Source organism: Solanum dulcamara, chromosome 5, assembly GCF_947179165.1.
Source record: "Solanum dulcamara chromosome 5, daSolDulc1.2, whole genome shotgun sequence".
Taxonomy (NCBI): domain Eukaryota; kingdom Viridiplantae; phylum Streptophyta; class Magnoliopsida; order Solanales; family Solanaceae; genus Solanum; species Solanum dulcamara.
The window spans coordinates 65,660,618-65,678,143 of record NC_077241.1 but is presented as its reverse complement, the minus strand read 5'-3'; the positions used below and the strand labels follow the sequence as shown (position 1 = coordinate 65,678,143).

The 17,526-nt window shown below is 35.3% G+C and overlaps 2 protein-coding genes across 14 annotated transcripts; one reads left to right on the top strand and one right to left on the bottom strand.

Annotated features, from left to right (window-relative positions):
* Positions 1-361: 361 nt before the first annotated feature.
* LOC129889377 (uncharacterized) lies at positions 362-16,208 on the top strand. Of its 13 annotated transcripts, none has more exons than XR_008766901.1 (7): positions 362-809; positions 6,355-6,433; positions 9,081-9,198; positions 12,136-12,284; positions 14,508-15,140; positions 15,214-15,577; positions 16,037-16,208. XR_008766901.1 is itself a non-coding variant. In XM_055964653.1 (7 exons), the coding sequence occupies exons 1-4, from the start codon at positions 475-477 to the stop codon at positions 9,084-9,086; spliced, it is 546 nt and encodes a 181-aa protein (XP_055820628.1). In that variant the 5' UTR covers positions 362-474; the 3' UTR covers positions 9,087-9,198; positions 12,136-12,284; positions 14,508-15,140; positions 15,214-16,208. The 13 variants fall into 13 exon arrangements, 4 of the variants coding, with proteins under 4 accessions (XP_055820628.1, XP_055820625.1, XP_055820626.1 ...); XR_008766900.1 differs by having other exon boundaries at positions 15,834-16,208; XM_055964653.1 differs by adding an exon at positions 4,811-4,936 and having other exon boundaries at positions 15,214-16,208.
* On the bottom strand, positions 12,705-15,484 carry LOC129889376 (uncharacterized). The gene is made up of 2 exons (XM_055964649.1): positions 14,527-15,484; positions 12,705-13,155 (listed from the first exon to the last, which is right to left on the bottom strand). Exon 1 carries the CDS (start codon positions 15,282-15,284, stop codon positions 14,547-14,549), a length of 738 nt encoding a protein of 245 aa, XP_055820624.1. The 5' UTR covers positions 15,285-15,484; the 3' UTR covers positions 12,705-13,155; positions 14,527-14,546.
* Positions 16,209-17,526: the final 1,318 nt, after the last annotated feature.

Here is a 17,526-nt window from a genome sequence, read left to right as displayed (position 1 = left end):
TAGTTCAGAAAAGATACAAAAATAAAATGAAATACAAAGCATGTTGAATGGGATAAAGATCTACTAGCCTATAAATATTTAGAAAGCATACAAAAAATGCAATGAAATACAAATCAGATAGAATGGAATACAGATCTACTTGTTTATAAATATTCAAAAATGACACAAAAATGTAATGAAATACAAATCATGTATAATGAAATAAAGATGTACTTGCTTATAAATATTCAGAAAGAATACAAAAATTCAATAAAATAAAATTTGCATGATAAATACAAAATAAATAATAGATAAAGAATATCATTTTCCGTAAACGGGTTGGGTTGGAGTGGGCGGGTGGGTTGATTTGGCCAGCCCTACACACTGGGACTGGAGTAGCATAGCATTAGTTAGCATTAATATTCTGCTTAAAAACTTCCGCCACATTTCTGAATTTTCATCTTCCATCTTCATCTCCAAATCATAATCACCGATATGGGAAATCGAATTGCGAGAATCCAAAACGACACGCTCTGGTCGATATCAATGAAAGAGCATCGCATGCTGGGTGGCTCAACCTCTCAGTATAGCTACACAGTTCGTGTGGATGCTAACGACAATACAGAGATTCCTGCTTCTCTCTTCCTCAAACGCAATCATCAGTCCGGAATGCCCTCTGAGATCGTCATATTTACAGATGGAACTGAGGTCCGGGAAAGCTTAATATCTCAAGATTTCGTTAGATACGTGAAGATTATACTCTGTGTTGAAGGTCCGTATCTTGTTGTTAAAGGTGTCCTTCCTCAATTCCTCGATCTCTGCTGGTTCCGGTGAGTATCTCTTCATGGTCGTATTACTTTTTTAACAGTAATTGATTTCGGTATCTTCTGAAAATCTATATGTGTTTGGATTTGCTCTTTGTTACGTTGTTATTAGGCAATATTTTGTGACACTATTGAATTCAATGATTGTTTGGTGTGTTTTCCTTATTAAAAAGTAAATTAATTTACAGCAGGGTAGAAAATTGCTAGTGATTATGCAATAAAATAAATTAGTTTTATAATGAATGAAAATTGTATATCTTGCCTAGTGTGTTTGAAATAAGGGAGAAAAAGGTATGGTAGGGGAATGAAAGTTTAATTGATTAAATTAATCACTGATGTTCAATTACCTTCAGCTAATTTGATAGTCTTTACAAAGAATGAATTTTACAATTTTACCAATTGAGTTTTGAGTTTTGTAGCTAAAGAATGACAATTGATTGTTGAGGAACATATGGGATCCAAAAGCTACTTTCTGGTATGATAGTAATTAACACGGACTATTGGTTTCCTTTTGGTTTCTGCTGAGTAAAATTGAAACACTGTCGTGTTCTATAAGTAATCATAAAACATTGTGTAAGGGAGAAAGCGTGAAGCTTTTCAATATTATTCTGGGACATTTGATAAATATGGACTAAATTTGGGTTAGAGTGGATGGTATATTTTTAGGCACAGGGTGTGTTTTATAGGTTGCAGTTTTCTAATTTGCACTACAGAATGAGCAAGCTATGGTATGGGTTCTGGGATTGCTCGTTAAAGCAACCAAATAATTAGCATTGAAGTGGAATTGAATTATATGGGAGGCAGATGTTGGTTAGCTGATATTTGCCTGTTGTTTTTGTTAATTATTATGCTTCTTTGATCAACTGATTTTTCTGAAAAAGATCATCTGATACCGGATAAAAAATGTAAAAGAAAAAAAAAAGCTTCTGTAAGAAATTCATTCTAGTGGTCAGAGTTCCTCATGGTGCAGGACAATGGTCTTTGTTAAAGCGGGGATCAGAAGAATTCACTGTAATTCTATTGTTTCTTGGCAATTGATTGTTATTTGAATGATGAAATGTGCTTTATCTAGATTAAAATAGTTTGTTCCTCTAATATATTCTTCATCATGATGCTGTTTGGTTTGAGTCTTTAAGATTCTACCTAAATTGCATCAAAGAAAGATGCAAGAGTCAGATGGTGTAGGAGTTTCTTTGTTCAAAGTGGTGTAATGTCTTAAGGTCTCATATATATATGTTTTGCTAAATAGAAGTGTTGAGTGAGTTGGCTTATACTTCAGACTTTAGAGCTTTGCTTCTATAAACTAAATAAATGCGGTTAAGCAATCATGTTTGGTTAAGCCACGAGAAATTGACATCATCTCACTTCGCCTCCGAGTCCACTTGGTGCATGCTGTGGAAATTTTGAGGATAATTAGGCATATCAATCCTCTAAAATATAGTCTGTGACATATATTAGCAGCATTGCGGATCATTCTCCTGTTTTCATCCTAGCTTTGCCAGTCATTCTCCCCGTTACCTGGTTCTCAGAGATGCAAGGGAAATCATTTAAAACAAACACTACAAGTCATTGTCATGAGAAACTTTACTGGCAGAGAAAGGATTAGATGCAAGCTTTGGGACATGAAGAGTAATATTTTCATAGATTCTTACTAAGCCCCCTGCAATAGGCAGAATCGCCCATCTTCTATCCTAGATTTTTAAGGGGTTCATTGGAAAAAGTATTCACTACTGAGCAAGGATAATAGGTAATGAACAAATGAAAGACACCATGTGGTTAGAAGTCCCTAGGTCGATTATCCATGTTACATAATTGGTAAAAATGTACAGGGAAAATAGAATTACTACATGTGTATGCTAAAGAACTACATGCAGTACCGTCTTTATAATTAGTTTTTTTACAGTTTCAAGAGTTCATTCACTTACTCCTTTACTGAATGGACTTGACTCGGCCTTACTTGCAGTAAATCCAACTGTAAGACAAAATGTAAATATATATACTGCAACAACTTGTTAAAAAAAGTAAAGTTATCCGTTTCAAAAAAACAAACTTGTTAGAAAAAGTCCTAAGGGCATTCCCATGGGGTTAGCTTATCAACAAAAGGTTCAGGAATTTGTGTCTTAGGTCACAAGTTTGAGCTATGCACGTAGCAAACTATGTCTGGTTAAGTGAAAAAGGGTAGAGGGGTGGATCCATCATCACCGAGTTTCAAAGGCTTTTTGTGAGTAAAAAAGGTCATTTTGACAAGTTGTGAGGATTTGAAAGACAGGCTAGATAAGAATATTGATCGGTTGACAAAAGCAACCAGTGGTGCAACTTGGTCTGTCAATTCTCACATGAAAGGCACGAGTACCTGACTTTATAGAGCATGGTAGGCATTAAACTAATATTGGAGGACTCTCATATGAAGGATTTATCTCGTGCATAGTCCAACTTGTTCATGTTGCCGTAATGCTATTTATGAGTATACTAATATGAGTCATTCATTAGTCAAGCTTTTTCCCATGTAATTAACTTGTGTAACAAGAGTTTAGATGAGATAGCAAATGTGAATGACAAATTGATTGGTAGCTGGACCACTTGAGTGGTATATTGGACCATTGCGTGTTTAAGTGGAACAATTAAATAGTAAGGAAGATAAGGATAAAACTTTTATGATGGATGATCTACTGAGGAAATTGGTAGAGTGGATGAGGAAGAAACTCTTGAAGTGGTTGAACAAATTGCTAGAATATACGAAGAAGAAACAAATAGATCGGAGGAGGGAACTATCGCGGTGGAAGAGGAAGGAAATAGTGGTCGACAAAAATGAAACTACTAAATTGGGGAAAGAATGTATTACAAGTGTAGATGTGCAGGCCATCGTGAAACGAGCAAGAAAAACTAACCCAAGTAGGTTTAAGAGTTTCCCTTATGCAACATAGGTTTGAGAAAAGAGGAAACGGGAGGCTCCAAAGAATATGAAGAATTAAACAAAGAAAAAGAAGACTACTGGGCCTAGAGATAAAGATAAATGGATCCTAGAAAGAGGCTCCGACTTCTCACTAGAAGCCAGGAAGCTAAACATTATTCCATGCAATGAGATGCTATAGATAGTTAGACACTAGCTCTGACGCTGGATGGGGGATGTAAAAGGTTGAAAGGAGAGAGAACCAAAGTTCAAACTTCCAATGGGCCATAATTGAGGTTAAATTGTCATTTATTCCACCGTGATTTATTCACAATAATTGATGATGTGCATGGCGACATTGGTTTTGGGGTTAGAAACAGTGGCGGAACCTCACTCTTGGATTTTGCTAGAGCATTTGAGTGGGTGATAGCTAACTCGTGCTTTCCGAAGAAGGATGATCACTTGATTACCTTCCGTAGCGTGGTGGCTAAAACTTAGATAGATTACTTGCTTTTGAGGAAATACGGTAGAGGTCTTTGTAAGGGTCTTACCTCGATCTTAAGCTCGGAATAAAACCTAAACCCTCAAAATGCAGCAAACCCACCGCTGCCCAAACCCCAACGGAGATACGCTACGAAATCGACGGGACAAATTATACCACGAAGACAAGCTCAACGTGTAGAACAACTTTCGTTAAGGACTTAGGTCGAGAAAATTACTAATTTTGGTGATCTAAGGTATTAAGTTTATGGGTTTTTTGGTTCATGGATTATTTTTTAGGAAAAATGACGAAGATGAACCTTTATAAAAGTCCCACCGACTTGGGCCCACTTGATGTGCCTGCTTGTGTCATCTTGCGAAAACGTGAATGTCTCTCTATTCAGAAGTCATATAATCCTTCGATTTGATAGGTCATGAACCCTCTAACTCTTTGTAGATTGGGAGAAAATCTCTGAGACATTTGACCCAAATTTCAGAGAAATCTTTATTATTGTTTCTTTGCGTTTTGTCAGGTACTAGTTGTATTGTATATTATTGTTCTCAATAATCTATCCTAGTATGTTGGTGATTGTGTTTCGATTATCGCACTAATTTTTTTTTTGCTCTCTTCTGCTAGACCTTGCAATGTTTCCCTATTACCTGCTATATTTGCTTCACTTTTCCTTCCTTGTACATGGATTGCTGCACTTGAGCTGAGTGTCTTACAGAAACAACCTTTCTACCTTCACGAGGTAGTGATAAGGTCTGCGTAAATTCTACTCTATCCAAACCCATTTGTTGATTTATTTAAGATTGAAGTCAGATGCATTCTCACAAGCTTCATCAGCTCAAATGACCAACTAATAGTTGTTTATACCAAGTCCCTTAGTCTTAGAGGACCTTAAATAAGCTTGGTGCCTTTGACTTATATGCTTTAGGTTGAGGTGCAGTGTTGAAAATTATACTGAAGATCATTCTATGCTGTCTGGATTGGATTACTTTCAATTGGCACACGCTTAATCTGATTTGTATTGATAGAGTTATTAGGTTTAAATTGATTGCTGTGATTATACCTTGATTATGATACGTTGTTAAGTAGAATTCTCTCCAGCTCTTAATTCTCTCAAAATCTCTAATGAATGGTTAAGTAGAACTTATGATGTTGCCACACAAAAGACTCAATCTTGATTTGTCGTCTCTGTGGAAGATGCAGGAATTAACTTACCCAAGAGTTAAAGAGATATGGAGACCCAAAGTGGTTGTGGGAGAAAAATGAAACAACTGATTAGGAGGTGCAATAAATGTGTTTACTCGTTAGTTTAGAGCAAGCAATTCCTGTGTTTTAGATGGGACCCTTTTTGGTATTTTAGAGCTAGCATTTCTCAAGATCAAGATCAAGATCAAGAAATGGGAAGGGGGAGGGGAAGGGGCGGACAATGTGACTATCGTTGTGAAGCTTATCAAGAAGATTGCAAAGAAAAATAGGATTTAAATATTCCTTCCTTTATCTTTTCTTGTATTTGATTAGTCTTTTGTTCCATTTGTAACTTGTACAAAACGATTAGGGTGGTTTATGTAAGGATGATATTTGCATCACACACGATTCAAGCTTGTTGAACTAGAGCTGGAGGAAGTGGGAATTGGAATCTTAGGAATGAGGAATCTAGCAAGGTGGACATCGACTAGAGATCAGATCAGATCAGATCAGGTGGACTGAAATTTCAAAACCATATTGGATCGGGTGTGCGATAAAACTAGAAAGGACAGTTTCTGTATTTTCCATCCTTGGGCATATGCGTCGTGCCATTCTTGTTTCTTGCTCGAAATAACAAGCATCACACAGACCTCAACTCTACAAAATTTCAGAACAAAGTTACCTACTAGTATTACTCTTAGGAAAGATCACAATCCATCCTGTGGACATTTGATAGGAATTAGGTTCTGAGCTTGTTAAAGTAATGGTCTCCTTTTTTTCATCATCATGTTATTGCACTTTCTGGATTTAACTTTTATTAGCTGGATAATGCTTGACACGATTGGCTGCATGAATTGGTGAATTTGATAATATATACCTGTTTCAAGGATTTAATTTAACTTGCTCTTGGTGGCCACTTTTTCACCCTTAAGAGTCTGGCATGAGTTGATTGACTTCTGATGATTGACACGGATGACATGTCTTAGGGGATGCGGTTTTCTAGGCCGAGAATACAGAGGAAGGCAAGGTGTGACAATCATGAGATGCAGAATCTCCACGCTCTTGGTACTTATTTTCTTATAGTTTCTTTGATTTTGCTTTTCCCTCTTTTGCTACTTATGGGAACAATGTATTTTCAATCCCTACAGAACAATCATGTCCAACAGCAGAGTGGTGTCACTTCAGTTCAAACAGTGTCTAGATCTTCTTGCTTTCTATGAATATGTTCTTGGAAACTTGGGTACTGATTGCCATAACATGCCTTTTAGTTCATTTTCTTCTTGTTGATATTGTGATCAAAACTTTCTCCTGTTCCTTTCGGATGACTTCAGAGTGGCAGTGTGATTTGTCATTGCGATCCTGGTGGTCTTTCCTCACTAAATTGGGCCATCCATTTTGTCTCTTGATTCTCACCAATATTTTCTCACCTTGTTAGTCTAGTTCAAGTAGTCATTACAGTTTGGTCATTTAAGGATACACATTATGTTTGAATAAGGATTACTTCCTCCATCCCATATTCGGCACTGGTATTCACCTGTCATAGGCTTTAGGATAATATTTTATATATATATATATTATTTTTTTTTGAAAATTAGTACTGTTGTATTCTTCAGCATTAAGGAATGCCGGCCACCTCCAAAAAATTATAAGGTAGTAAGGTTAGACTCTAAGCTTTACAGAGCACCTAAGAAATCTACCAGCTCATCTACTTCCTCTATACAGTTTCCTCTGCACCAAGAGAATACAGACACTAAACAGTTCCATTTCACATCATGTATGGACTTGGTCTTGTCTTCAAAACATCTCCCATTTCTTTCTTTCCATACTCTCCACCAAATACATGAAGGAATTATCCTCCACCATTTTTTCCGACTCTTGCTACCCCCTCTTCTCATTCAGCAGCTCAGTAAGTTAGCAGTATGCTCAGGCATTGTCCACTCAGTCTGTGAGGCTGAGGAATAGGTTCCACAGTTGTGAAGTAAACTTGCAATGTAAAAAAAGATGGCTGTTTGTTTCCCCAGGCTTTAGGATAATAATTTCACGGCGAAGTATTGATACTGTTGCTTCTGGCCTTCTTGTGTCTAGCCAAATAAAAGTTTGTTGTCTCGTTTCTTCTCTGTAAGCTTTATTCATGCGTATAAAGGAATGACCTTATCAAACATCTCTGAATATATTACCCCAACATACTGACGTACTGCACATACTTAATACAACAAAACATATGCCTAGTCGAACACCCTGTAGATCAGTGACAGCCATATTTAGTCACTGAGTTCAGATGTACATAAAAAAGTATGTCAAGCTAGATAAAATAAGGTGATTTAGAAGGGAACTAAGTACAAAAATATATATATTTTGATTAACCCAGCACATGAAGAATCGTCCTTTTGTCTACATACCCTTACTCGTTCAATGGATAGAGTTATATTTGATATGGTTATGTCCAAAAGTAGCTGAGGTGGCAGATGTTGTCAACCATTAATTTCAAATAAAGCCCCTTCCATCATGTTCACGTCATCAACATTTTCTGGTTTATTGTGAACTTAATCGTTTATTTGATATGGTTATGTCCAAAAGTAGCTGAGGTGGCAGATGTTGTCAACCATTAATTTCAAATAAAGCTCCTTCCGTCATGTTCACGTCATCAACATTTTCTGGTTTATTGTGAACTTAATCGTTTGTTTGGAAGCTAGGCAAAGTAGAAGGAAGGGAAGAGAAGAGGGAAGATTGAGGGGAAAACACTTGTTTTTGCTTTTGATTTTTAGGGAAAGCAAAACAAGAGTATTTTCTTTGTTCGTGTGGATTAAACGAAAAATAAGAGAAATCAGAAAGTGTACATCTTTTGCTTCTGTTTGAATTTAATGCATGGACCCTATGAGAAGGTGCTATGGTTGCATTAAATAACGCATGAGTGAGTTGGTCTTGAAAAGATTCTAGCATTTTGTTACATCCAACTACACTGTAAATAGTGGGCTTCTCCAAAAAATCTTTGCATTCTTACTGTGACCGAATCCACACAATTTGATACTAAATGTTGGTCATCTATTTGGGATAATGAAACATTTTCCAAATATGGCAAGACTTGTTCCACTCATTTTTTTGGACAATGATCCAAATAGAAATAGAGCTTGATAGTTTCACTATTTTCCTCACAGATGATACAACAATTAGTACTAGTGGCCTCATACTGTCTTCTAAATTGCATTTGCATTGCTCAATCGCCACTTTTTATTTTTTCTAATGACCGCGGTGTCTGGCCACCTTGCTCAATTGCCACTTTACTGCTGCTTCTACCTATTCGGGATTCTTTTTCGAGGTTGCATTTTCTTGCTTCTATTGAAATGAATGATCAAATGAGGCTTCCTCGGAAGTATGATCTTGTGACCCATTGAAAAATCTTATCTCTTGTTAAGTGATTCTTTTGTATATTCAATTTTCGTTGCTTCAACTCTCTCATTGAGAAGTCTAAAATCTCTTTTTTGCATCAGAGCCGAACCCAAAGAGACCAAAAGTTATTACTTCTGTTGAAACCTTTTATACTAGGATCCATATTTTAAGCAGAAGTTGAACTATTTCCTCTGATCTTTCCTCCCATAAATGTCTAAATGTTCATCCAATGATAGTGAACTGTAGAAGTAGTGCAACAAATTTCAACTTGAGTGTCGTCCAATGCTGTTTTTGATGCGTGTAACTTTTTTTTTCTTGTGCTCAGCTTTGAAGACCAGCATCTGATTTTAAGGACGAGTTGGAGCTCATTGAAGCTGACTTCTGAAAACATATTGGGCACTATTGCCGTTGTGCATTATGTGTTCAAATTGTGAAATTATCTAGTACTACTCCTCTCATTGCTTTTGTTGCTTGTATTGACCTTAACATGTCTATATACTATTTCACTGCTCAATTAATAGCTCTATTGGCGAGAGTAAAAATAAATCTTCTTCTTTCAATTTGAAGATTCTCCTGATAGTAGTGCTCCTTTCTGTCATGCTTGGGTATGTTGAATCCTACGTTGCTTGGGCTCTCCAAAAATGTTGCCGCACCCGTGTCCGATTCTCCAAAAATACTCTACTTTTAAAGAATCCGATACGCACCCGTCGACATTTTTGAAGAGTCCAAGCAACGTAGGTTGAAGCTACCTTTTATCTCCTGCACTATTTTTTTTGGTAAGTAAGGATTTTTTTAAAAGAGTACCAATATGGTACATAAAAAGGTGCAGGATTTAGAAGCAAACTCTATAATCATTACTACATATTATCTCCTAGCAAGTACAAAAAGTCGAATACTTATCCATCATATCTATAGTACTGCTGTAACACCAAAAGTACAGATTTTTAATGCATTTATTTTTTACTCTAGAAATCTGTAACTTCTTCCCATCAAAGCATGCTCGTTTCTTGGTCCACATTATGCAATTGGGAATAGCTCTCCATATTGGCTTTAAGCTCTTTTTAACCTCCTGTGATTGCCACACTTCCAACAAGCTACTAGTTTTCTCTGGTAACACCAAAGATATGCCCTGCATTATTGAGCTGCTAAAGGGTCAGAGTGAAAGTATTTTTCTTCTTTCTCTGGGTGCAATAGAAGTGATGTGTATAATAGTGTATGATGTTAGAGATTGTAAGAAGAGCAAATGTGCATCTGGTGGGGCAAAGTAAAAATATTTCCTCTCTCTAGGTCTAATAGAAACGATAACTATAATAGTGTATGATGTTAGAGAGTAAGAAAAACAATGTCCATATTTGATATCAAGTATACAAGTAGTCATAGCATCATAAATCATAAATACTCGAAGAAATGAAAGAACTGCTCATTTGAAAGCTTCAGGTATTAGTCCCTTCGTTGTTGCAATCAAGAGCCTGTGAGTTGCTCTTCTGATTTAGGCAGCTCATTGCCTTCCTCAGATTGACTTATGTTACAGTCTGCAATCATGTAGAGCAATAGAATTTATAAGCTATAATGGTTCTGAAGCACATTTTTAGCATGAGCTGAAACTGTTTTTCAGTTTCTGATCTAGACTTAAAATTGGTGATTTTATATATAATTTTATTATCTGTTATTCTTAATGTTCAATTTCAGTGGTGGAAGCATAGCTTAAAATGATAGATAGAGCACTGATAGACAGATATTTGAGGGGTTTTAAACCTAGGAATGGACACAAGATAGTGTACAAGTATGTCAAAAGAGATGTTTATTGAAAAGGGAGAAACGATATAGACCTCGAGTACAATATCTTTCCTCGACCTATTTATAACGATGACACCCTGAAATGTGGGAGGAGAAGAGACTGGAGAGAATATAAAGAAAATTCTTATGGAATACGAGAGGAGGTGAAGAAATACCTTTTAAATTAGAAGGTGGAAGATCACCATGTAGATGAGTGTTGGGGTTCAGAGATCTTAAGGTTTTTAGTAAAGCCTTATTGTATAATAGCAAATGGATTTAAAGATTTTAGTAGGTAGACTGTTTTATTGGGATTGATCATCTCCGACAGTTATGAAACTCATCAAAGGCAATGGAGGACAACCAAATTTCTCGGTCATATAGGGTAGCATTATGGAGAGGCATCTTAAAGATTTGTTTATATTAAGATAATGAGCGATTAGAGATAATGTTACAAGATCATTATAAAATAGGTGACAGTGTCACAAGAATCCTTCAATTACCACCAGTGGTTGATGTCGACACAATACAATTTCTTTCTTGAGAACCGAGTACTTCCGACAATAAAAGGAATTCTTTCTTACCCTTGCACGCTAATACCCTAGCAATCCATTGGACAAATATTTTCGACCACTATATTTTTTGATTCAAAACCATTCTAATCCAGCATCCTTTTATTTTTTAACGAAAATATAAGAACAGGGATAGAATAGTGAATGGAATATGTTTTTGAACACTATTGATTGGGACCCTGCTAGTGATTCTGATTCTCGGCAAACAAATACACGATCTTTCCTCTAAAATCTTCTAATAGTTTTGAGTTATTGTTTGTTTCAAATAGTTCTATGGTGCTTATGTTATAGAAAAACCACTGGATTTTAAAATTATTTTGAGGTGGTAATAATGTTTCCATTTCTTCTGCCTAAAGCAGTTATTACCACATTAATAGTGTGGTTCTGACTTGTTCGCTTTTCTAGTTTCTGCTAGTTGTTTTTCTGAAGTGGAAAAAGGGGGGAAGGCAGGGGGTGGGGGGAACAAAGCTGGACACCTTTTATCAAATCTAAGAAAAGGCGCCTGGTAAATGTAAACATTAGTCTAAAACATTGCACTGGGAAATATTATATGTAGGATTGGAATTTCTCAAATTACTAGTGTATCAGACTGTTTATTTCCTTGGTATGTTCTTGTTGGACACTAAAATTACTGAAATTCAAAAAACACTAGGTGGTTTCTCCCCATTTGTCCAAGACTTGGTCGAGAGTTATCCGGTACCTATGGTGGTAGGAGGAAGCAGGGACCCCGTAGAATTGAGGTGCATGCAAAATGGCGACAACACGGTTATAAAAAATATCACTGAATATTGCAGCTGTTTTAACGAGTCTAATGGATTCAAATTTGCATTTTAAAAAAAATAATGGTTTCAATTCACAATGAGTTATTAATATGTTTTCTCCTTCTACTAGGTCATCAAAAGAATCATTGCACACGTCTATTTTCACTGTACAGTAGCCAATACTGCATTTTCCTCAATAGGACTTACTCATATCTGCAAATATCTTCTGATGGTACACTAGCTGAATTTCATAAGTTCTCATGTCATTTTGCAGGAAGTGGTGCACACACTTTTCTTCTTTTGACGTGTGTTGTTCTCCTACAGATACATTTATTGGTGGTTTATGAGACTTATTGGATCCTTCCATTTTCACCTACAGATATTCTTTTTATCTCCTGACTGGGAGAATCCATGCTAATGGAGGTAATATTTGGTCTGTGTCTGTTAATTGGTCACAGATTCCTTGGCATTACCTTCCAAATACTCTCTGCCGCTTAATTTAATGTGTGTCTGACTTGAAATCAAGAATGCTTAGACATAAATGGATGTTGTTGAGAGGTGTCAAAGTTGTTTTAGCTGTATGTTGGAAGTGTGAGCACTTAATAGGAAGGTTTAATGGTTGTTTGCTGAAATGCAGTAGAGATTATCGCTCCCTAGCAGCCATTGTTATAGATTCTAATGTGCTGAAATTACTATCGTATTTCTTTCCCCCTCCCCAAGACCCAAGAGAGGAAAAAAAGGGGAAAGGAAAAAGAAAAATAGATGTTTGATTCATCAAATTGAATAATGTCCTTCAGTTTTTCTATACTTAAATTTTCTTTTTTTGATTAAGAAAGTGTATAGCTTTGTATACTTGATCTATCATTTCTATCTATTCTGACTCTGTGTTGGAAAATCTCCATCTGTTGATCAAATTTGACTGCTTGTTGAAGCATAGTTTATCTCATGTTACATATCTGCAAAAATCCCGAGATCATCAAAATACTGACAATCTTGCTGAGCAAGAGCCAACAATAATTTACATTTATGTCTGTGTTCTGAAATGCATCCCAAACTTTCAAGTGTTTGTACAAGCTATTAGATCTAGTGCACACAAAATATTAAAACTTAAGGAATCTAAAACTATGCAAGCATTTGTTCATATTAAGAATAGTGCACCCACTGACAACTCTTCAGATGAATCTAAAACTATGCAAGCATTTGTTCATATTGAGAATAGTGCACCCACTGACAACTCTTCAGATGATAGGCAAGGTAAAAACCTTTGATCTGGTAATCATCCTTTTCTGTAAATCTGCAGTTCATGGATAATATGAGCTTTCCTCACTATAATAATTGATATTGATATTTTTTTGTTCTTTTTAACCCAGTTTATGAGAATGAAAATGTTGTGCATAAGAAATGAAATTTCTTGACTTGTGCCGAGAGCATTGAAAATTTAAGTAGCAGAGTCATAATCACTAACTTAAACATTTGGTGTTGTTAAGATGACCAAGCACTTACGGCTTAATATGCAGGGGCCGTCTCAACAAAATTGGGGACCTAAAGCCAAACTTTATAGAGAAGCCTTAATTTTTTCTAGTTGACATATATAAATTGAGTAGCAATAACATGCCCAACGTAATTCTACAAGTGGTTTCTAGAGAGGGTAGAATGTAGCAAACCTTATGAAGTAAGAATGTAAATAATGCAAAAACTCAAAAAATAAAATAAAATAAAATATAAAGTTAGAATAATAAACCTAGCTTAAGAATTTGAGAAGATGATATAATGATATCGAAATAATGTTGCACTGAATTTGATAAGTTGATATAATAAAATTGAAATAGTGTTTGACTTGTTGCAGTGCTTGAAATTTGAAGACACCAAAAAACAAATTTGATCTTTTTGTAAACAAACAACAATAGATTTTGCATGATGCAGAAGGTTTGACTATTTGGGAGACTTCAGAATATTCAATAATAAGAGAATAAAAATAGTCAAAAGGGAATGTAAAAAGTAAATATAGGAATAATAACGTGAGTTCATGTAAATTGTCAATATATAAATGAGGCAACAAAATGGTAGGCACATAGAAAGGATATTACGATTACTGAAAAACTATTCTATTTCTCTTTTCAAATTTAACTGTATATAATACATCTTTAGGAAAAATAGGGGGCTCCAAAAAAATTGGGGCTCCAAGCCAATTGCTTTAGTGGCATTATAGTCGAGCCTGCCCTGTTAATATGAAGCAGCTACTTGGTTAGATAAGATTTAAGGGGTAGAAATTCTCCGTTTCACATAACACCCCGGTATTAACTTCTCCATTTTACACAACACTCCGGTAACAACTTCTCTATTTCATATAAAACCCCCAGTAGCACTTCTCCGTTCAACCATTCGATTTTGATTCTAAATAGCAAGTATCATCTGTGGAATAGAGGGAGTACATTTTTGTTAACCTAATTACTAGACTCTATTTTATATTTGTTAGCATATATACAGAGGTTCCATTTACTGCATGCTTTTATTATCTTTTAGCGTCGGATAAGTTCAATTGAAAAAAAAACCACACACAACAATACATATTAAGAAGCTCTAGATTTATGGTGGTTAGGATAATCCTTGTGGACCTAATTGTTTCAAGTATTGTTAATAATTCAGGAATTAATGGGAGCTTTACCAGTTCACTTGTGTTTCCAACTATGCGTTACCATCACAAACAGAAGAGCGGCATCCGTACAGTACCAGAACTGTGTAGGCTAGCAAGAAGGAAACAGTTGTTCCAGCTTTTGCATACTGTTGAAAGACAGTAATGCTATCCACGTTTTGTTGCTGCAGGGTTGAGTATGTTCTTGGCAAATCCACAATCGCACTGGCTGAACTTTCCTCATCTGTATCAGTATATGAGTAAGCAACATGACTTTTAACATGGGGCAATTGAACATAGTTCTCTTTCTGGTCTGAAGAGTCTGCATCTGAACTTGTGGAGTGTGGTTCAACTTTGACAACGGGGTTGCAGCTCCTTTGATGGTCCATGAATTCTGCTTCGTTTTTTGCTGTTCGCTCTAGGTGAGCCATCTTTTGAATGCTCAGCCCTTGGTCGATCCAGTTCATGTCTAGAGCATTCTTTATGTGGATGCATTTAAGTATGGTTGATATGAAGTTGGCACCAAATGTAACTGCAACCAAAATGGAAAGGGAGAAAGGCTTCCACCAGTTTTTACATTGGACGGGTGAGGGTTTTGAATTTGACAGGAAAATGATGAGCAGGAAAATGACATAAAACATGGCCAAGTGAGTTGCTTTTGTATCATAGTACTGGATTTGCTTCACTAGTCTATGATTGATGATGGCCAATTCTTTGCAGGTGTTTTTGTGGTTTTCTAGGGTGTGGGAGAGTTTACTCCACATGGCATTAATCTGAATACTTTTAGACATAGTTGAAAACACACACAAGAATTATTTCTTCTTTTTGAGGAAATTTGAGTAGGTATGATTTATGTAGAAAGTTAATTTACTGTGCTCAGGTTAATATCTCTGTGACAACTCATTTCTTTGCAAGCTACTTCCAGAAAGATTCAGCAAGCTACGGTCCTTAGAGTTTCTTCTAAGGTGGAAGCTCCGATTGGAGGATTTGCACATCTCATACCTTGCTCAGGGAATAGCTCAGAAATGTGTATGTGTGGCCGTTTAGGGGGTAAGAAATTTCAATTTGCCCTCTTATATAAAAGGTGATATGAGTGCCTTTAAATATTAAACTACAACTAATACATACAAATACTATTCTTTTAGTCGTATTCAGTTTATCAAATTGTGAGATAATATATTAGAAAGAGGAGAATGGATTTATATATATAAAAAATATGTGCTGATGTAACATCTTATGCGTGTGCTATGTTTTTAATTCTTATATTCTTGCTGAGAAAATCAGCAAGCAGCAATTGGACGCTACTGGGAGAATTGATATTTGACTATGATACCGTGCAGGTTAACAGTGTGATGTTATTAGCTACTGTTCAATCGTGAACTTACAGTATATGAGCAAAGTTATGTGATTAGCATTTGGTTTTAGTTTTGAGTATATTACAACATGGAGATAGTTGGGGCAAAGAGAACATCGTGAATCTTTTCCACATGTTATGTTGATTTACTCAAATACTTTTGATATATCTTGGTTTGGTTTGTTGTAGATACTCGGCGCGAGTAAATTATAATTTGGAAGCAAGAGATTGGAGAAAGAGTTGAGATGCTTGTAAACGGAAATGACTTGTGCCATTAGTGAATATTTTGGTGTAAAATATTGTCATGATGTAAAACACTTGAACAATTTTAGTTAATCAAACAAAAAACATCATCATCAAAACATTCTCTTTAAGTCACCCTAGAAAACAAGTGATGGTCAATTAGAAACATTGCATTAAAGGGATCAATATCCTTCTGCAGCTCATGTGAGAAGGCCATTCTCTAACAACCTAATGGATTGGATTGGCCATGACAATTGTATAACCTTTTTCCTTTCTTTTTGAAATTCTTTCTTATAGATTTATAGTAGGAAAAGAGATGAGGTGTATTTTGGTTCAATTCATAACCAGACCTTGAATGGGACAATTAAAATCATATTCCATTTTACTTGTCCATGTTTGACTTGGCACACCCATTAAGAAATAATGAATAAAAGGGTAATTTAACTATACCACCTTTATTAATTATAAGTCATCTAAATATTGGGGAATGAATAGTATTTAGCAACAAGGGTAAAAATAGATACATTGGTAAATTAGATGAGTAAAGTTGAACAATTATTTTTAATATATTGAATAAAATAAGGGTAAAAATAGATACATTGGTAAATTAGATAAGTAAAGTTGAACAATTATTTTTAATATATTGAATAAATAAAGATGAACGGAGGGTGTACTAACCTATCTATGTGCGTTGTTTCACATCCTAGAAGCAATTTATGTTGTATTGCATTCGTAAGTTTAACTTATAAGACTTTATTTGGGTGTTAATAGCATCATATTACACAGACTAGTAAGGAGAATAACAAATAACTCAAGTTGGATAAAGGGATTCTAATAGCATAATCTTTATTTTTTTGTTACTGTGGAGTTATTTTATTTGCCTCTTTTGTTATTTATTTTTATTTGTGCCTCTTGAAAAAATTGGATCGTTAATAATAGTCAACCCTTTTACTAAGTCAACTTTAGAATTGCTACTTATTTAATCATAAAATCAACAATCAATCTAGAGTAATCAATATCTAGGTTGCTTTAATTATGCAACACTGCGTTTACTAATGATATATGGGAATTTCGTTACGCAATATTTTTAACAAGGAATTTAATTACGTTATCCCCGTTTTCTTGCTGCTAGACGCAATTTAATTGATCAACATCTGGCACTATTCATGACTAGAGAGGTTAAATTTGATTTAATATTTGTATTATAAGTTAGTTCAAGAGTCAAAGACCATAAAAAGAATCTTGAGGCGGCAAATTTAATTGTTTTCAAATATTTATGAAGGCAACAAAGGAAGTTTCTTAAATAATTCCAATTCACGTATTTAAAAAGTGGAAACAACACAAAGCACATTATTATTGGTGCTAATTACATGCTGAAACAAGAGTTTCCCTAATTATATTTTCTGTTAGAAACATGTTGTTCTGGATATATTTAT